At 50.7% G+C, this 19,798-nt stretch overlaps 1 protein-coding gene across 2 annotated transcripts in view; it reads right to left on the bottom strand.

Moving 5' to 3' along the window:
* Positions 1 to 19,798, bottom strand: part of LOC119383839 (venom metalloproteinase antarease-like TtrivMP_A) — a gene marked incomplete at its 3' end in the record, with an annotated part of 117,927 nt that overhangs the window by 47,591 nt on the left and 50,538 nt on the right. For both annotated transcript variants that reach the window (XM_037652118.2, XM_037652119.2), the window contains 1 exon segment: positions 9,712 to 9,786. In XM_037652118.2, coding sequence (XP_037508046.1) covers positions 9,712 to 9,786 — 75 coding nt within the window.

Raw genomic sequence — 19,798 nt, 5'->3', positions numbered from 1 at the left:
TGTAGTGGTCAGCCCACCAAACTACAACAATTAATAGGCGATGCGAAGAGTGCACGATAAATTTGTATTTTCACTTGCAGTGGAAGAATAGTGCGACAACGCGACATAGCTCCTGTGCTCATTGAAAGCTTTTTGCACAAATTGTCAATGTGAGTGTCCCATGAGAGATTCGAGTAAATGTAACGCCAAGAATTTTATATTCATTAAAAACTTCAATCGTGTGTCCGTTGCAGTAAATGACTTGCTCTACTTTAATTGATTTATTTTTGGCACGGAAAAAGAGTACTTGGCAACAGAAGTGGAGAGGCCAGGCCAGAAGAAGCGGCTCCTAAGGCGGCTGTATGTTTTGCAGAATCCCAAGTGGCCAGCAGATGGGTCGTCGTGAAAGGCCTCAAGGACCTGCGCACGAAGCGAACGTGGAAGAACGGGAACCCAACGGTGTCCATCATCATTGTAAACGTATCGGTGCAGCACGTGGTTTTCAAGCTTGAATTGCCTGAGTTGTCGGCGCAACCTGGCATTAGGTGGTGGAGACTTTCCGCAGAGGCGTTGAACAATGCGAAGGCAGTATGGATCTTGCTGTTGACAGGAGGCCAACTGAGCGTAGCGACTGGAAGACAGAGTGCCAGCAGCCGCTAGTGCCGACAACGTAAGCGGATGCGTAGGCTCATCATCATGGGACGAGCAATGAAGAGGCATGCTCAAAGAAGATGGTAATGGGAGGGGGCAACGAGAGAGGGCGTCCGCATCTTGGTGTTTTTTCCCAGATTTATACAGAACGTCAAATGTGTACTCTTGAAGCCGGAGCACCCAGCGGCCGAGGCGACCGGACATATTATTTAGCGATGGCAACCAGCATAAAGCATGGTGGTCTGTAATTACGGTAAAATGGCGTCCGCAAAGATATGGGCGGAATTTTTGTACGGCCCAAATTACAGCCAAGCATTCCTGTTCCGTGATCGAGTAGTTTTGTTCAGCAGTCGTGAGTGCGCGGCTGGCGTAGGCGACAACTCGCTCTCGACCTGCTTCATCACGCTGTAGGAGGACGGCACCGATGCCATGGCCGCTAGCGTCGGTGTGGAGACAAGTAGGGGCATGCTCATCGAAGTGACAGAGGACGGGGTCAGATGTCAGCGCCGCCTTGAGCGTGTCAAAAGCGATGTCGCAATCGTTCGTCCAAGTGAAGGCTGTGCCCGACGTCAGTAGCTTGTGTAGTGGCGACGCGATGGACGCGAAGGTCGCGGATAAAGCGGCGAAAATAAGACGCTAGGCCCAGAAAACTGCGTATTGGCTTGTGATTTTCGGGGCGAGGAAAATGTGTCACAGCAGTCACTTTGTCAGGATCCGGTCGCACGACATCTTTACTAACAAGGTGGCCCAACACTATGATGTTCTTTCTGGCGAAATGACATTTTTTTTAGTATTAAGTTGAAGCCCAGCGTTAGAAATGCACGCCAAAACTTCGTCCAGCCGCTCAAGATGCTGACGGAAAGTGGAAGAAAAAAATTACAATGTCATCCAGATAACATAAGCAGGTTTTCCACTTAAGGCCACGAAGAACTGTGTCTATCATACGCTCAAACGTTGCCGGAGCGTTGCATAAACCGAAGGGCATTACATTAAACTCATAGAGGCCATCGGGCGTTGCAAAGGCCGTCTTGTCCTTGTCCGCTTCGTGCATAGGTATTTGCCAGTACCCTGACCGGAGATCAAGACGAGAAATATTCAGCGCCCTGAAGGGAGTCGAGGGCATCATCAATTCGCGGCATCGGATATACGTCTTTGCGCGTGATCTATTAAGTGCCCGATAATCGACACAAATCGTACCGAGCCGTCCTTCTTCCGGACCAGGACAACAGGCGACTACCAAGAACTGGACGATGGCCGAATGATGTCGCGTTTCAGCATGTCAGTGACGTTGTGCTCGATGATCTTGCGCTCTGCGGAAGACACGCGGTATGGTCGGCGGCGTACGATCGAATTGCCCTCGGTTTCGATGCGGTGCACTGCGACGGAAGTGCGCCCCAGAACCTTGGAGTGGACGTCGAAGGAAGCACTGTGTTTTCGAAGCAGTGCGAAGAGATCTTCCTCTGCGCCGCAGGGAGATCAGGATTGATGGTGGCAGTTAACACTGTGGTCGTCGCATGATCATCATTAGCAGCAGGCGAGAGTGGTGAATCTGCGTGAAGAGGCGTCAGGGCAAGAGGTTCAGTGTCAGCAAAGCAGGCCACAACGGTACCTTGGGACAGAAGAAATGGCCGAGATGTAGTGTTGCGTGCTGTGACCAACGCTCGGCTGTCATGAAACCTGGCCAAGCTAGGCGCAATTACAATGCCACCAGATATCCAGCGATCGCATGGAGCGAGAAACACGTCACCATTAAGGATGGTATCAGACGTCAATGTCACAACATTCTCATTGCCAGGTGAAATGGAGCAATCGGCCGCCGTGACCAAACGCAGTTTTCGAGCATCGTCATCAGATGAAAATTCCGTGTCCGTCATATGAACTACTCGCTGATGACAAGATATTACGGCCGACGCTGAAGAAAGAAAGTCCCATCCTAAGATAAGTTCGTGGGTACATGACGACAGCACGAGAAACTGAATGTGATGAAGTATGCCATCGATGAAAACTCGCGCTGTGCACACACCAACGGGCCGAACAAGAACTTCATTGGCACACCGAAGGGGAGGTCCAGTATACGGCGTTTTTTACTTTTCGCAAGCGTGAACACAGTTCAATACTAATGACGGAAAGCGCTGCACCCGTGTCTACCAATGCCTGAGTCCATACACCTTCAACACATACCAACAGTATATTTGAAGGCCGCTGCGGAGGAGTTTCACATAGCCCGAATGATGCAGCTTTCCCTCCCGAAGCTGCACTATTTAGTTTACCGGGCGATGGACCGGGGACGAATTAGCTGGTCGAAGGGGAGAAGACGAGCGGCGCATCGGTGACGGAGAGCGGCGACGGGGGAAACGAGAAGCACCGGCACCGTCGAGGCTCTGCGGAGATGGTGAGCGACGTTCATAACTTTGGTAGGAGCGAGCATGTTGCGGTACCGCAGCACGGAACTCGTCTCTTTCATAGGAGTCGTAGCCCCGTCTTTCGTCCTGTTGACGGCGTCGGCAAAACCTGGAAATATGGCCACGGACTCCACAATAATAGCAAACTGGCCGAGGAGGGCGCCAGGCGTTGGCAGGCGGAAGCGACGTTCGTGGTGACAGAACATTCACCGAACCGTGCATTGTGGTCGCGTGGGGTTGTGTCTGTTGAGGAGGTGCGAAAGCTGCAACCTGGGCGTAAGTTGCCGTAGGTAGAGGGTCATGCCTGGGAACTTCCGCACACGTCATGGCAACAAGTTCTTCCCTGACGATGTTGCGGAGGCTGCTGCCAGAAGACGTCGTACGGAGCTCAAGTGGGCAAGACATAGCTTGTGCTTGAAGCTCCTCACGTATGATGGAACGAATCAACGCGCGTAGCTCGCTGTCATTGGTTGCGCTCAGATGAGTTGTGTCAGCCTGCAGACGTAGTAGATGGAGTTCATCAAGGCGCTGACACGTGGCGACGACTTCTGAGACTGTAGTGGGGTTCTGCACCATAAGGGCATTGAATGCCGCAGCCCCAATGCCTTTGAGCAGGTGGCGGACCCTGTCATTCTCCGTCATTGATTTGTTCACGCGGCGACAAAGGGCGAGGACATCTTCTATGTAAGAAGTGTAGGACTCGCCGGTTTGCTGAACACGCTCGGCTAACTTCTTTTTGGCGATGTCTGAGCGGATTGAAGGGTTCGCGAAAATCTGCCGCAACTGGTGTTTAAATGAGGTATGAGACGACGCCCAGTTCAGTAATCGAAAGGTTATATTTCAATGTCCAAAGCGGCGCAGCCCCCGTGACAAACGAAGATGATGAGTACAATGGTTTCTGTACAGATGAAGATGAACTATATAGTCAGCGCTCACACTATTTTCCCCCTTCGCGAAAGCGGTCAAGGGTAGGAACGCCGAATATATGGTTTCAGGCGAGAGACATGAGCGATCTCGGTGCTGCGGCGACGACGATCAGTAGCCACGCTGGCTGGAGCAACGCAATAGTTCACGGCAGATGTCCTTTCCAGCACGGTGTATGGACCGAGATATCTATGAAGAAATTTTTCACAGAGCCCAGGGGTACGAACAGGTGTCCACAGGAGGACTTCGTCGCCTGGACGGAACGAAACAACTCGACGTTTCGCGTCAAAACGGACTTTCCTCTTGTCCTGTATGGTAGCAGTGTTGGCGCGGGCAATTTCACGGCAGCGGGCGACGCGAGCAGCGAACTCTTCTGGAAGGGACGAAGATGGAACAGAGGGCGTGGATAAAAATGTGGTGTCCAGAACAAAAGTCGGTTCACGGCCAAACACGAGGAAAAACGGGCTGTAATTCGTCGTGCGTTGTATGGCAGTATTATATGCAAACGTGACGAAAGGGAGTACAGTGTCCCAGTTTTTGTGATCTGGCTGAACATACATGGATATCATGTCGGACAAAGTTCGGTGAAAACGCTCTGTAAGACCATTTGTTTGCGGATGATATGCTGATGTGGTCTTATGTACGGTGTTAGAAGCCTGGAGGACTTCAGTAAGAACATGGGAAAGAAATGTCTTGCCACGGTCACTAAGGAGAACACGAGGGGCACCGTGGCGCAAAATAATGGCGCGCAGGACAAAATTGGCTACTTCCGACGTAGCACCAGAGGGAAGAGCTGCCGTCTCCGCGTAGCGAGTTAGGTGGTCAACGGCAGTAACAATCCAGCGGTGACCGGCTGGCGTAAGCGGGAGGGGTCCGTATAAGTCGATGCCCACGAAGTCAAAGGGAGCGGACGGGCACGGCAGAGGTTGTAAAGGGCCGGCGGGAAGAGATGTGGTACGTTTTCGGTGTTGGCATGACGCGCAGAGGTCCAATCCACGAAAGTCCAGCTCGTGGTTAAAAAACCAAGTCTTGGCTACACCCGTAAGGTAGAAGGCGACGCGAGTGAGTTTGGCAGAGTCGTCCCAGTGGTTGAGTGCACTCACGTGCTCATACTGCTCCAGCCAGTCTTCAACATCGTCCCCACGAAGGCCAGCGAACACCGGTGGATCCTTCTGGGGTGTGGTGACCAAACAAGAAGGAATTCCCGTTGGGGCAGGCGTCGTAGATGCGCCAGGGTTGGAGCGCTCGTCTTGCGACATTGCTGAGGTCTGTTGGTGCAAACGGCGACCTGAACGGAGCTCCAGGGGTGTGTTGTAGCGGAAGTCGTAGGGGCACCAGTAGAGCCAGAGGACTGAGGGACCGGACAGCACAATCCACCACTTGTGAGACAACGTTCAGGCCGCAAGACTCTTCTTTATTGCCCTCGAGCCTGAGCCCCACTACTCAGACCCAAGCGGTGATGATGAGTATATACAGGTGAGAAGATGGCAAGTATGAAGAATGCTCACAATATCTAAAGCCTTGCTGTTCCTTAGACCTATAAATGTTCGAGAAACATCAGCTTCACTTATATCGTGCAAAGCGAAGCTATCAGCTGGGCAATTTATTGTCGGCCGGATAACCTCAAGGTTAGTATCTGGCAAGGCATGTTCTAAAAAAAACTTGGTTGAAATGATCCGCAAGCCCCTGTCCGGCAATTTCACGGTTATCAAGCCTTAGCTTTAGGGGCGCCTCCGATTTGTTTTCACGGCCCAGAACCTTATTTAACGTTTTCCACACGACTTCTGGTTGTTGCTTTTTAATATCAGAGAATAGCTGCTGATAATATGCTATCTTTGCTAATTTAAGCTAGGCGTTAAGTTTTATTTCTGAAAGTCTTAAAATCTTTCAGATCTGACGACATTCTTGTACGCAAGAAGGTGTGAAACAATTGATTTTTTTATTATTAGCTTTCTTGTGAGCTGGCGTGACCCAAGGTTTTCTTATTCTTTTTGATGGTTTAAAAAATCCTAATGGAAAGTGTACGGCGTAAATTTGGGAAAATGTTTCAATAAACGTCGAGTATGCAACGTGCACATTCTTAATTTTGCATATAAAAGACCAATCCTGAGCACTAATATCGCGTTTAAATAAACGTACAGCATTGTCCGATACGTACTGCATCGTGATTACGTCCTTTCGACTGTTTTTATGAGTTTGGGGTGTTAAGAAAAACATGAAAATTGGGCAGTGGTCACTTATAGCTGATGCTATAGTTCCTCCACTCAATACTGTAGTTTCTGCGTTAGTAATGAACAAGTCTAGTGTCGATGAAGTGTTTTCGGTGATGCGTGTCGGCGTAGTGATTATATTCTTAAACCCTACTGAACATATAGTGTTGTTGAAATCTTGGACGTAGGAGCTGGTTTCATGAATATTAATGTTAAAATCTCCACCGAAAACTAGTTTGAGATTATTAGTTGATACGAAAATGCAAAAATTTCTCAAAAAAAGTTCATAAACTGTCCAAAATTCTCATTTCGGGGCCATACACAACAGCCACAACGTCGGAGTCTTGCTTTTAGGGTAAGTATCTCGTAGTCATTGGTACTGCAAGTATAATCTGATATTACATCATAATCTCTAGAAGCTTCCGCGTAAATAGCGACACCAACACCCCTACGATTGCTGCGATTGATGAAGAAGTTTTTGTATCCATTAAGATGGAGCATCGCACAGCCGTCATAGTACCATGTTTCCGTAACCATAAAAATACCATAGCGAAAAGAAAATTGGTCTAGGAAATAAGCAATCATATCATACTTAGAAAGGGCAGAGCGTGCGTTAATATGCAAAACAGAACTGTGCGCAGCAGAATACGGAAGAATTTCATGGGACAATGCAAAATCATGATAGTACATTTTGAAAGATGGAACTGTACACACAACACACAAAAAAAGAGTTCGAACTACACCGATTGTATCTTAGTGAGGTCGTCTTCACAAGTGATGGCTATTGCGTTAGAAGTATCTGACTGCCTGGCAAAAATCTTTCCATTGTGGGTCCAGACGGATCTCCACTAGCAATCTTTCTTACGCCTGATAGCCATACTGAGAAGCCTCTTTAGTGTAGAACAAAGATGTTCGTTTATATAGATAGCCCTTGAGTTATTAAGTCCTAGTCTATTGTTAGTGAGCCGGGCTTTCCTTGCTTTCCTTAGTGTCCTGTGGCGCTTAGACCGGGACTTGAATTCCACAATGATGTTAGTTTTATCCGGATTACGTGTGGGGACGCGATGACAAGCCTCGATGTCACACTCGCTGGTCGGTTCATCAATAACATTTCCGATAGTTGACAAAATGGCTGTAATGTTCTCATTTTCAGTCTTAACGACTCCCTGAATTTCGAGATTGGCATTTCGAGAATATTGCTCAAGATGAATAATCTGGTTCTCGAGTTCGCCATTCTTTCGCTCTAGGGAAGCGCACTTTGCATTGACTTCCTGGTTGTCCTTCAAAAGTTAGGCATTTCTTGCAATTTCAGTGTCAAGTCTCTTTTTCAAATCGTCAGTTTCTCTGTGCGCAAATTCGATTATCTGTGTCATGTTCCGCTGCTCATTTTTCAGATCACGAATTTCATTACGCAGGTCCCATTCATACACTTCGCGTAACGATTTCATTTCTAACTTGAGTTCACCCTTTAATTTCTGAAAGATTTCGTCTTTCACTCGAGCAAGTTCCTTTGACATTTGTTACAAGATGATGCACTCACTTGGAAGCAGCGACAAAAAATACAAACAAATATAAAAATTGCAAAAGATGCCCAGGACTAACCTGCAGCAAAGAAGACTTCAGTATCAGAGCAACGAATACCGGCGTCGTCGCCACTGCCAAGTGAAACCAGCAAGCACAACGAGGCTCCTTTTGTAGCCTCAGCAAGGGTGACGTCAGGCCTCCGTCGCAGTAGCAAGCGCCGCCGATGAGTGCCACGCCACCTGTTGTCGATGCGTGCCGAGAAGCGTGTCAGATGACTTAGCCTTGGCCGATGCTGACGTGGCGCGAAATTGCGGCTGCGCAGAGGCAATCTGCAGCAAAGAAGGCTTCAGTATCAGAGCAACGAATACCGGCGTCGTCGCCACTGCCAAGTGGCGACGACGCCGGTATTCGATGACCTGGAGGCGTCGCTTTGTCTGATGCTAGAGTTGCCGACTTTTTTCTTAAGTGGATGAGTGCGCCGTGATGTAAGACGTCCATGAGAAGTATAACAATTCTGGATCAATTTTCTAGGATTACGAGGCTCGCAGGATGAGTCCAATTGTTGATAGTGCCTCTTGATGTGCAGACTCCAGCAGGCGTTATTAGATAGCCTCCAGTGATTCAGATTTTGGCGCCTTGCCAGGCAGTGGTAACTTTCTTCAACTTCGTGGCGAACGGCCCACTTGTGTCGGAACAGTCGGCTTTCGGGTCGATGAGAAAGTAATGCTGTGGTTGTTCGCAAGAACAACCAGGTCGCTAGTTCGTTGTCTGCCGTTGCGGTTAAGTCGCGGCCTCGGATCGCGGCTACGTCGATCATATCGGGGTCGGCATGCCGGAACAAGCGAGTCATTTGTTCGATGTACAGTCGAGCGCGATATGAAGGTTATCGCGCGAGCGTTGACCGACCTAGCGTCCCAGGGGCCTTGCGTACATGACATGCATGTCAATATGTTGATATTTCAACCTGTCATGTATATTTCTCATACAGTCTCGTCACGCAATACCATTCTTGGTAATTAGCAAACTAGCTGAACAGTCTCGAGCTTACCGAGAGCGTGGCATGTGAATAATGCCGTACAGGAAATCATGTCATGATTTTCGTGCTAAGACCGTCGTTTGTGTATGCCGTACAGAAAGGTCTCACCACATCAACTTTGTTGTGTATCGATTGGATGGAACGCCCGCGAGCGTCGGAGACCGTGTCATGTAAATCATGCCGTCAGTTGCACGTTCCGACCTGTCATTTACGTTCGTCGGACACTCTTCGAATGCCATGGAAATTTCGGTTAATTAACGAAATGGCCCCGAGAGCACTATGACCGTGGCAAGTGAATCATGGCGTTCTTGACACGCTTCTCAAGTTTTTGATGTTATGACCTGTCATTAATTTTCTTCATACAGTCACATCATGCCATACCAATTTTGGTATACATCCCATTAACAAAACCGCCTCGAAAGCATAAAGTTGCAGATAGATAGATAGATAGATAGATAGATAGATAGATAGATAGATAGATAGATAGATAGATAGATAGATAGATAGATAGATACGCTCAAAGTGGCAGAGGTTCACTTAGAAAGGCTTCTAAGCTATCGTGCTATCTGAGGGGTTGGCAGATTCTAGGCGAGACACAAGCTCGTACGGCCGGCAGGCACACGCAACAGCGAAACCCCTCAGGCACAATTTGAAGGCTGCGTCGCGTTAAGGCTTCGTTTCTCTACACTGCTTACATTCAATAATGAGAACACAAGAGGTTATCCATCACAAACACCTTATTTATACGTTTACTTGTATTCTTCTAAGGTAGGTCGTGCCAAGACACCTTCCAGCACACATTTATAGTCTCACATTCAGACGTTTTGTGCTCTTTCGAAAACTTAACTTTACAACAGAGAGAGAAAGGCTTATCGTGGCAGAAAAGCTGAGGGCGGCCTGAATCAATTTTCTGGCCTGCTACTCAGTGTTACGATAGCGGAGGGAGCGCATAGAAAAACCATGCAAAAAAGAGACAGAACGATACCTGTGTGGTCACACGGACTCCAACAATGGACAACTGTACCCTTGGCTGGACCATACTGCGGTACCGTAGATTGGCCTTTTGAAAAAGAAATTAGCCTGTTACATTGTATCAATTTTTTACAAGTCAAAAACAAAATGCACTTCACAATGCATATTTCAGAACTATGTACCAGGAAATTTCTCCGTGCACAGCCAAAAATAGACTGCTATACCACTTGGGTAAGTTGGAAAAAAATAGTTCAATACTGTACAGTGCGCAAACACGCGACGTGTGTGCACTTTTCGTATAAAGTTTATTTAGAAAATGTGCTGAGTCCTTGTTCTCGCGTGCAGTGTCTCGTGTTTGCACTTAGTAATATTACGATAAATTGGTGGATCACAAATGACCCGTATCCGATGGAAACGCGTCAGATGGCTCAACTGTCGTAAAAGACGGCTTCTTCCCCATCTAAATTATACCTATGTTCTCATTGTTTAGACGCGACAAAGCGTGCATGCCTCGACGCATCGGAGCGAAATAAAATTGAAAAAAATTCGCACCACTGACGATCAATTTGTTGTTTCCTCCTCCCCACCAGCTATCCCTTGCATTCTAAAATTACGCCAGTCATCGATATAAAAAATTTCCAGCGGCTTAGCTCGGCTATGTCAGGATATACGTAGCGTTAGCAAAGGTTCAGCTGATTATTCTTAGCTTTCCAGATTTTCTAGAATTATTAGCCTTATTATGCTCATTCTTCGCGCGCTGAACCGCTAATTGCCAGGCAGCTACTTCGGGATCCGATGAGATAAGCTTCTAAGCTCTTCTGCGCCGTCGAGCAGCATTTGCGCTCTCCATCTCCATGGCGTCACCCACCTGGAAACGCCAGTCAGAGGCACTATCAAGCGGCCCCAGCGCCGTGTCAGACGGCGACTGCACAGCGAAGGCAAAAAGCTGCTCGCGCGCCGGCGCCACTGTGTCTATGGCTACGACGTCACTCCTCTCGAAGCAGGCGCACACCAGCAGCGGCGGTGGCGGAGTCTGCGCGCGTGCTGGCGCCAGCGTGTCTGCCGCACCTACGACGCCACTCCTCCCGAACGCGCAGACTAGCAGCGGCGAGCTGCACGCGGCGGTGTCGGAGAGCGCGTGAGATGCCAGCTCCCGTGACCCAGCTGTGTGACATCACTGATCCTCGCGCATGCGTAACACGGCTCATGACCATCCACGCGAAATTTACTCCGGCTTGGCAAGTGTAGCTAACACTACAAAAGAGTAGCCGATAAAAAAAACAGATTGCATTCGAAGGAAAGAATAACATAGGTGGTAGCCAGCTTCGAACCACGACGCCACGCTCACAAGTAGCATACTAGCTTATCTAGTAGCATAGACATGCAGACTGGGGAACAGGGATGAGTGGCCGCACCCACCTAATGATCTAAAGGAGGAGCAGAGGATGCCCCGTGCCTTTGCTCATTCGAATCAGTCCCGTGATACTTTATGGTGCCGCCTTATGGCCGCGCAGGTTCTTGGCAGTAATGGCGGCCGAGAACCCCTGATTACAGTGCTCCAGAAGGCTCTTCTAGTGGCAAGAACGAAAAGGGTGCCTGTAGGAGGCGCTCTGAGAAAAAAAAAGGTGTCGGCCGCGTGTGGTGCTGCTGTCACTTAGCCGAGGCGGAAACTCTCGAGGAGCCGCTGTCAGTGTACTTTTGTGCTGTGACTTTCGAGTCTGCTATCATATTTTTTTGTGGTGGAAGAAAACGGAGATCGCGAACTCATAATGGACAAAAATAATTCGCCAATTGTACATAGGGAGTAGATTCTTCTGCTCATAGTTGCTGGGAGCCAGCGAGCAAGGAAGCCTAATATGCACTGTTTCGCACCGGATAGCTGGACAGGCTGACCCGGCCATCGCGCCGAATTTCAGATGAATACCAAGGCAAAAGCCTCTAATGTCTCGCACTCGCGGCGTCCGTGGAACGGTGCCAGCTGTGGCCTCTCCCCTCACAATCTCTCAGCAGTCACGTGATGGCTCTCAGATGTCACATGATGGGTTGCTTCTTCCAAAGCGCATTGCGCAACCATTGCGCAACGTGGCGGCGGCGTCCGTCCACCTACGCGCAACAGTTGCGCGTTGCTCCTTCCATCGCATGTTGCGCAACTGTTGCGCAACGCGGCAGCGGCGTTCGTCCGTGCCGTCTCACACTCTCTCAGCAATCACATGGTGACACAGTGGTGCGCGCGGGAACGCTCCTTCGTCAGACGTCTCGTTGCAGCAGTCGAGTTAGTCGGATGGCTCTCAAGAGGGCCGGTGATGATTCCAGGACAAGCAGTTTGGAGAAGCGCCCCAAGAATGTGGATTTCCTTGATACCATGGCATAGTCAGTCGAACGGCCACATACTTTCGTCGAGCACACTTTGGAATTTACAAGGTGTCCTTCAATTTTTTTTTTGTTGTTTACAGCGCCAAATAACAAAGATGATCTGGGGGTTTGCGAGCGGAACCTGACATTTTAGGACAAACCTCTTGCATACACATCCGCGGTTTGCGACCGCGGATTCGTTCGCTCTCAGAAAATTTGAGAGCGAAGCTCTTTAGCACCTCTTCTTGCGGTAAACAGCGCCGCTGTCGTCGGCATAGCCGATAGAGCGAAGGAGGACGAAAGAGAGCGAACGCTGAGTGCCGCGAGCCGCTGAGTTAGCGTCTGCAATGCCTCGTGCCTGCTCGCGCTTCTTGTGACAGCGCAACGCGTGACTCTCGCACACGGGCACGAGAAAGTGGGTTAACCTGGTAGGTTGGGAGAAGACATGCGCTGGTGGAAGGGAGAATTTCACCCCGACACGATTGACCCGTATTGCTCAATTTTTTGGGTCAATAGCCACACTTCATCACATTCTCTGGGACTGCAGGGAATACCCCTCCTCTCCCGATCTCCTGGCCACCCCCTCGCCCGAAGTGTGGGAGCAGGTTTTGACCTCCACCAGCCTGGGAGTTCAGCTACACGCCATACATAGAGCAGAGGAGGTGGCCACCAGGTTCAGCCTGGCGCATCACCTACCTCCATAAAGTCTGACGACAATAAAGTTGTGTTCTCTCTCTCTCTCTCTGTGCAACGCTCCTGCGGACCCTTAGATTTTGCATCTAATGTTCTGGGCTCAAGATCACCCATAAAAACAAGCTTTGGAGCGCAGCCCTTAGATGCCCGTCCCTGCATAGAACGGCGTCGGCGTCGCCGTAACCAGTAGAACGAACGAGGTCGAAAGAGAGCGAACACGGAGCGCAGCTGAGGATGAAAGACGAGGATAATGAGGGGTTGCCGAGGAGAAGGGAATGACAGGGATGAGACGACAGTTCCGCGGCGGCCGCCTGCGGCGCCACAGTAGTGCGCGCCTTCTTGCGGTGGCTGATGACGTAACCACTAAGGTATGCAGCGAGGTAGTCCAACGGTACCATATATGGAAATAAAGCGCAGCACGAACGAAGTTCTAGCAAGACTTGTGTTTTGGAAAGCTATTTCATCCTTGATGCGCAACAGATGAGCGCTATGGAGCACGGACATAGAAAAGAGGCACACAGGACAGTTGAGCGCCTATCCTGTGTGGCTCTTCTCTATATCCCCGTTCCATAGCGCTCTTCTGTTCCACATCAACGAAGGCCTGTCTGCGGCGACGCTTGTGGAATGCGCCAACGCGATGCCTAGCGAGGCAGTTGAGCCTCAACTTATCGCAAAATCAAAACACTTTAGCAGCTGGGCTTAGCATTCGCACTAGGTAGTTTCGGATTGTTGTTGTTCGCGGTTACGTGAATGAAATTGGGAAGACCTGCTCAAGCTGCATTTTCAGCGGACCTGCCTGCATACCTTTCCAAGGTGGTGGTAAAACCAAGACAATATAGACAGAAATCTTTGCGGTGTTCCTTCGTCTAGATCGACGAAGAAAGCTCGGCCGTCTCGTAATTATGATTACGAAGCAAGCTAACTCGAAGACCACTATCTGACCCGAACGCAAGGCCTACCGGATCCACGAAGCGAATTCTCTTATATCAGATGTCCTCCAAGGCTGTGGATGAAACTGGATACTCCAGACCCCGATGCTCCGGTGCTTGATACTACACGCAGAAGAAAGAAGCCTTTCAGCATCTTTCGCGAGAAGTGGTATGCTTCACATCAGATAACCACGTACAACAACTTCATGACAATCTGTTATTTAAACAGAAGAGGTTGTTGTGACGAGGCTAGCTTTATTCAAGTTGTGCTTTTTGCGAATTCATTCCTGCCATTGTCATTAATTTTGGCGTGAGAACTCATTGTTTCTGTAAATTTTTTTCTGAGTATACGTGAAGGTGTGTATTCCTAATACGTTTTATGTATGATGCTTGCGATAATTATTATACGGGGCTTTTCTTGGGGAGGGGTCAGCCTATGTAAAGTCTATACCTAAAGATGTGTGCGGAGCATCGACAAAAATACACAGCCACGACATCCGCTGTAAATTTATGGAGGAGGTCGTGTACTCAGCTCATACTTAAAAAACTTGGGGTTGGGAGTGGGGAGTCCCGACTTCAAACAAAATAAATGTTTGGTCATTAGTCAGGCACATAAAAAATTTAAATATTTCACTTTCTGCATTAGTGCAGTTGTGCGGAAATTATTTACGTATAAGCCAATGGGTAGAATTTATGCACCACTACGTCACAATAGAATGTGCAGGCAAAACGAATAGCCCTCACGCGCGTCTTAGAAGTGTTCTCAAGAGCATAAGACTGAAAAACGAGGCGCAGATTTTGGCTCTGATCGAGAGAGTTACCAGTGTGAGGGCAGTAATGACAAACAAATCCTGTCAGAAGTTCGTGCATTGGTGCTCGGCTGCTCTAAAAAACCATGGGGCTTATTGCCGGAAGAATTTTGTTTTCCGTTCTCTTTCGAGAGACTGCGCTGCCAGGGCGACGGTGCGCACGTAGACACCCGCTATTGACAACAGGGCTTTCTCAAGCGTCATGTACGCGCTCTCAGCACGCAAGATCAGTCACAGACGGAATTTTCAAAAATAAAAAAAGGCAAAGCGAGATTGTCCAGTATATTAATCGTTTATGTGACTCGCTTTGCCAAAAACAACAAATTAACATTTCATAGCACTGAAACGAGCTCGACGTAGCTATGTGGTCTTAACGTTCGATGCATCAACGGAAACAAGGAAAAAGCTTGCGGAGCTGCACCGAGCTATAGGCGATGCGCAAAGCGCCGACGACGCCATCTGCCGCCACGCCTCGGAAGCGCTCGCGGGCCCGGCGAGCAGTGTTCCCGCGAGCGTCTATACGCGAGTGCACGAATGGATGTGTTTTTCATCGTGATTTAACGATTCTGGCGGGCCTCAGCGATGTGGAAAAATACCTGCTGCGTTGTCGGCTGCTCAAACACATACAAAAACTCGCCAGGAACGCACTTCTACATGTTTCCGGTGCTATTTCATGAGCGAGAGCGACGGCGACAGTGGATTGCGGCTGTCCGACGCAAAAGGTAAGCAATCGCGCTTTGTTTAAGCAGTGTTAGAACGATTACCGTGTTTTTATTTCTCCATTTATGTCGCTACGTCTTCAGCGAACGCTACTACGTTTACATTTGGTCGCCTCGCCTGCATTGTAGACGCTACAATGCACATGAGGTTGTTATCACTGATAAAACGCGATGCCTACGCTCTCTTGAAAAACGAATGGCGCGAAGCGCTATGCCAGAGAATGTGGGGCAGGTGGCAGCTCCTTTAGAAAAGCGCCGTAGAATCACACGTGTGCTGCACGAAATGGGCTGCATTCTACCTAATGATGGCACTGGAATGCGATCACCAGTGCAGAATGTTCGCTGTGCGCTCGCCTCAACTGTATGCATATTGGCTGTAACACATGGCACCTGTTCGCACTGAACGCTTTTGAGAGGACATTCAACCGATTCAACCTCCCTTTGAATGCCTCGTAACATGACTTCATGCTAATAAAAAACACCCTTGGTGTATCCCACTAATACTCATTCGCTTTACACAAGCTGTGTTATGAGTGGGGCCATAGGCGTGCTCACGGGGCGTGGGGGCTTTCCTATTTGCCTAAGAGGGGGGGGGGGGGGGGGCGCCAAATCTGCTCCTTCTGCCTCATCTGTCTGTCTGGCGCGGCTAAGACGCCACTCCTCCTGAAGGCGCACGCCAGAAGAAGCCTCATCCATCAGAGAAACCGACATTTTGTGCCAGAACTGTTTCAACCGCTTCAAACAGATCGCCGTAGAGTCTCTGGATGCATCTCATTCTGACGAAAATTTTGTTTCCGAACAAATTGCTGTCGAAGAGCTAAACGTATTCGTGAAGACAACAAAATATATTTTTTCAGCGAATTACAGGGGGTCGACGGACATTCACCGACGTTCTTCTCTGAAGACACCCAGCAAATACGTAGCCAAGCTGCTATGACAAGCTAGGTGACCACCAGCTCCGCAGTGACTCAGTCCCGCGCCACTAGCGCAAGCTGCCGAGATATTTTTTCGCAAGTTTATCGTGCTGGTTTCAAAGTTTTACCAACGCTGACCATTCGCGTGGCCGCACCCGTGAAATCCATGCGCCGGCGCGACATCGCTCCCTCAAAATCTACTATATAAACACATGGCACGTAAACGAAGCTACTGTGTCGAGAAAAAACGTTGGTTCATGCGTCAACGCATGCAGGCATTAGTGATCGGGACGTTGTAAAGAAAGCGGTGTACTTATGATGAGCTCCACTTCCTAAGGAAGCTTGTTGACGCTTGTCTGTGGCAAACACTTGGCGCGTATAGTGACATTGTCGTCCCACACAGCTGTTACATCAGACACATGTCCACTATTATAAAGCGGAGCTCCTTTGCGCACACTATCGCCGCGAAAGTAATTATCAGGGACGCGTACAAGCGGAAAATCGCACGCGCGCACTTCCGTCATGCTTGCAGTGAAAGGAGGCGTCCGCTACGCGGCCCGTGTGCGGCTCCAACGGCCGCCGCTACGCGGCTTTCAGTGGCGCCCCTATAGGCGCTGCGCATCGCGAATACCCATTTTCCCGCCTCGGGCTAGCTAACCCAGCGCTACCCGCGGCGACAGCTTCTATAGCCTCACAGATAGCTCGTCGCTTTTGCCACTTCAAAAGATCACTGTACCCTGATGTTTAATATTAATCATCGTCACCATCGTAATGACTACGCCAACTGGAGGGCAGAGACATTCCCTTGTTTCGCCAACCAACTCGGTACTGTGCTTGCTGCGACCACGTTATCCGCGCAAACTTAATCTCATCTTCCCACCTATTTTCTTGCTCGCCCTCACAAGCTTCCCTTGGTGAATCTATCTATCCACGTCAGGAGATACGCCTGACCGTCTGTTCGTAGTAACTCCTATGTCGCGGCTTTTCTGAAGTACGCTGGCATTCCACACGTGAGTAGCCACGCTGTTTCGCTGGTATTCCCAGCCAAGCAGCTGGTACCCTTCTCTCGCTATTTTTGTGTAACCGGTGCGTTATAGGCATAACCACTGCCTTGAGCAAAGCGCGCCCGAATTCTTGGGAACTTTCCAGGTTATTGTAGAATCATCTGATAGTAGTGAGCGCGCAAACACGAACAGTGGAGTTTGTTCGGCAACTGACGCGGCCACCAGCGATAAGGTATGAATGTTCTATGGCACATGTATAAATGCCGGTGCGCCTACTCCCAGATCAGAACACTCGACGGCCGACGACCGTTCCTGCCGCTACCAGTTTACAGCGCGAATTACTAGTACCTTGCCTTTTCATTTTCCGGGCACAAGTGGGCGAAAGGAAGGTGTTCTGTTATTCACCCCACGTAGCGCGTGTGTAGGCCCCACGCGGCTCGAGCGCCGGGAACCGCCGTTTAACGGCAATATATGGTACCCACGACTGCGTAGCGAGGCCTCTTTTTCTGCTACAAGCCATGCGTCGGGCTTCCCGTCACGGAGACACGCGTCTGGAGTTGTGCGGATAAAGATTGCCGCACGCCACGCTAACACACGTCACTGCGCTTCGCGTGTCCTCACTGACCGCCAGTGATAAGACCCTCTCCCAGGAACTTGCTTCTGTCCGGCGCCGCTCTATCACTCGCTCGCGCGAACGGGTCGCTCCGCCTCCAAGTTTCTTCTTTCGTATAGCTTTTTCATGCCACCCGTGCGTGCTTTATTTTATTTTTCTTGAACAAGCGCCTAGCGCGCAGCCCTCATTAGGGCTTCAAGATCAATGTAGGCCCCTAACCCGTCCCCCTTAATGCACCGCCTTCCGTGACAGCACGTCCTGTGGTGCCCTTCCACCCTCTGTGATGGAGGACAACCTGCCCCCGGGCTTCCCCCGGGCTACACCTTGAGCGGCACACCAGCCACTCCAGGGCCTACGACCTTCTTGTGAAGAAGGCAGCAGGCCTCGTGCGACAGGAGGATGCACAACGGGCCAGCCCTCCTCGCCTCTCGGCCACCACCACCACAGCAAAATGTCGCACGAGGAAACTGAGAGGTGCCACCTGCCTCCTGCGCAAGGGGGTGGCCACGAGCCCTCGCAGGCGTACTCTAAGGGCGACGAAAACCTCGGCCTTCCCGCGGCGCACACCACGGGCGAAAACAGACAAGGCAGAGAACGGCACAAACCTCCCTGCTTCCATCGACGTCCCCCCTCAATACGAAGCAACATAGCAGACGGTCGCCGCCCTTTTCTCGCCGCAAACATCGTCTGCCACTGCCATTGAAGGAGCACCCGCCATCCCTCCACTTCCCAAGAATGGCAACGAATGCAACCAAGGAGACACGGAGCTGGAGGAAAACCTGTCTTCCCTCCCTCGCCAAGAGAGCTACAGGAACACCAGTCACGAGTTCCCCTCTCCTTCCTCGTGCTCCCGCGTCACCCCGGCGTTCTCCTCTCCTGCCGTCTCAACCGCGGAGGGCAGACCGAACGGTTCCCCACCTGCCCCCTCCGCAGCAACTGCCTCCCCACCTGAACAAGCTCGAGAGGCCGCGGCCACCGCAAACAGCCCGGGAGCCCCTTCCCCTCCTGCCCCCAACCCTTATGTCATGGCGTCAGCGAAGAAGGGAAGCAAACAGCTGACACAACAAGCAGCACAAACACAAGCGAGCGGCGAGGCCCTCCCCCAAAAAAGGAGCCAGACCCTCACTCAACCAAGCTGTGTATTCGGCACCCTAACTACTGAAACGGAGGCAGCAGCCTTTCCCTTGCTCCCCCCTACCGGTTATCCCCCCTGCCACCCCTCTGTGCGCCCCACTAGTTTCAGCTCCAGAGAGCGCCCTTGCAATACAAAAAAACGAAAGCAAGTGCTCAGAATGCTGCTGCGCCTCGCCGCCCCGCACCCCGGGCCAATGCTTGCGGCCCTGTGGAGACGGTCCTGTACCGGCCCAGGAACAGGAGAACAAACTTTCGCTCCTCCACACAGGAGGTCATCTCCTCGTTCCTAGCCACAGTAGACGGTGTGGTTCGCGTCCGTGTCAATTTCCGACGCAATGTCGTCGCCGCAGACACGCCCACCGGCTCTCCACTTGGCCCGCTGCTCAGCATATGCGGCATCGCTGTGCGTGCGAGGCAAGCCACAAACAACACGTGCAGCGGCAACATATTCGGCGTTGACACGGCACTCGGAGAGGAAGCGATCCGGGAGAACATCTCATCGAACCTTCCTGTGACCTCATGCTCTCGTTCCGGGCACAACATCATCGTCCGCTTTGAGTCAGGCAGGGCGTGCTCTTCGCTGACATCGCCGGCGGTCACTCTAGGAGTGACTCACCGGGAACACACACAGCTCCCAATGATCATTCCACCAGTGATCGGCCGAGTAGGCGATTGCCGTGTTAGAGTACAGCGCTGGAGTTCCTCCCACCCAGCTCCCCTGCCTACTCGCTATGCGCGGCGGCTCTCGCCACACACCAGGCCCTGAACCAGCATGGCGAGTAGTCCACACCACCGCCCCAGGCCGCGCATCCTGCAATGGAGTTGCCGTTCGCTGCGCCGCCGTCATGCTGAGCTAGCGGACCACCGGTCTCTGCGCGACTTTGACATTCTTGCTCTGCAGGAGACGCGCGTCTGCGCGGAGGACCTCTCGCT

The sequence above is a fragment of the Rhipicephalus sanguineus genome, chromosome 2 (genome assembly GCF_013339695.2).
Source record: "Rhipicephalus sanguineus isolate Rsan-2018 chromosome 2, BIME_Rsan_1.4, whole genome shotgun sequence".
NCBI lineage: Eukaryota > Metazoa > Arthropoda > Arachnida > Ixodida > Ixodidae > Rhipicephalus > Rhipicephalus sanguineus.
This window is presented reverse-complemented; position numbering and strand designations above follow the sequence as displayed.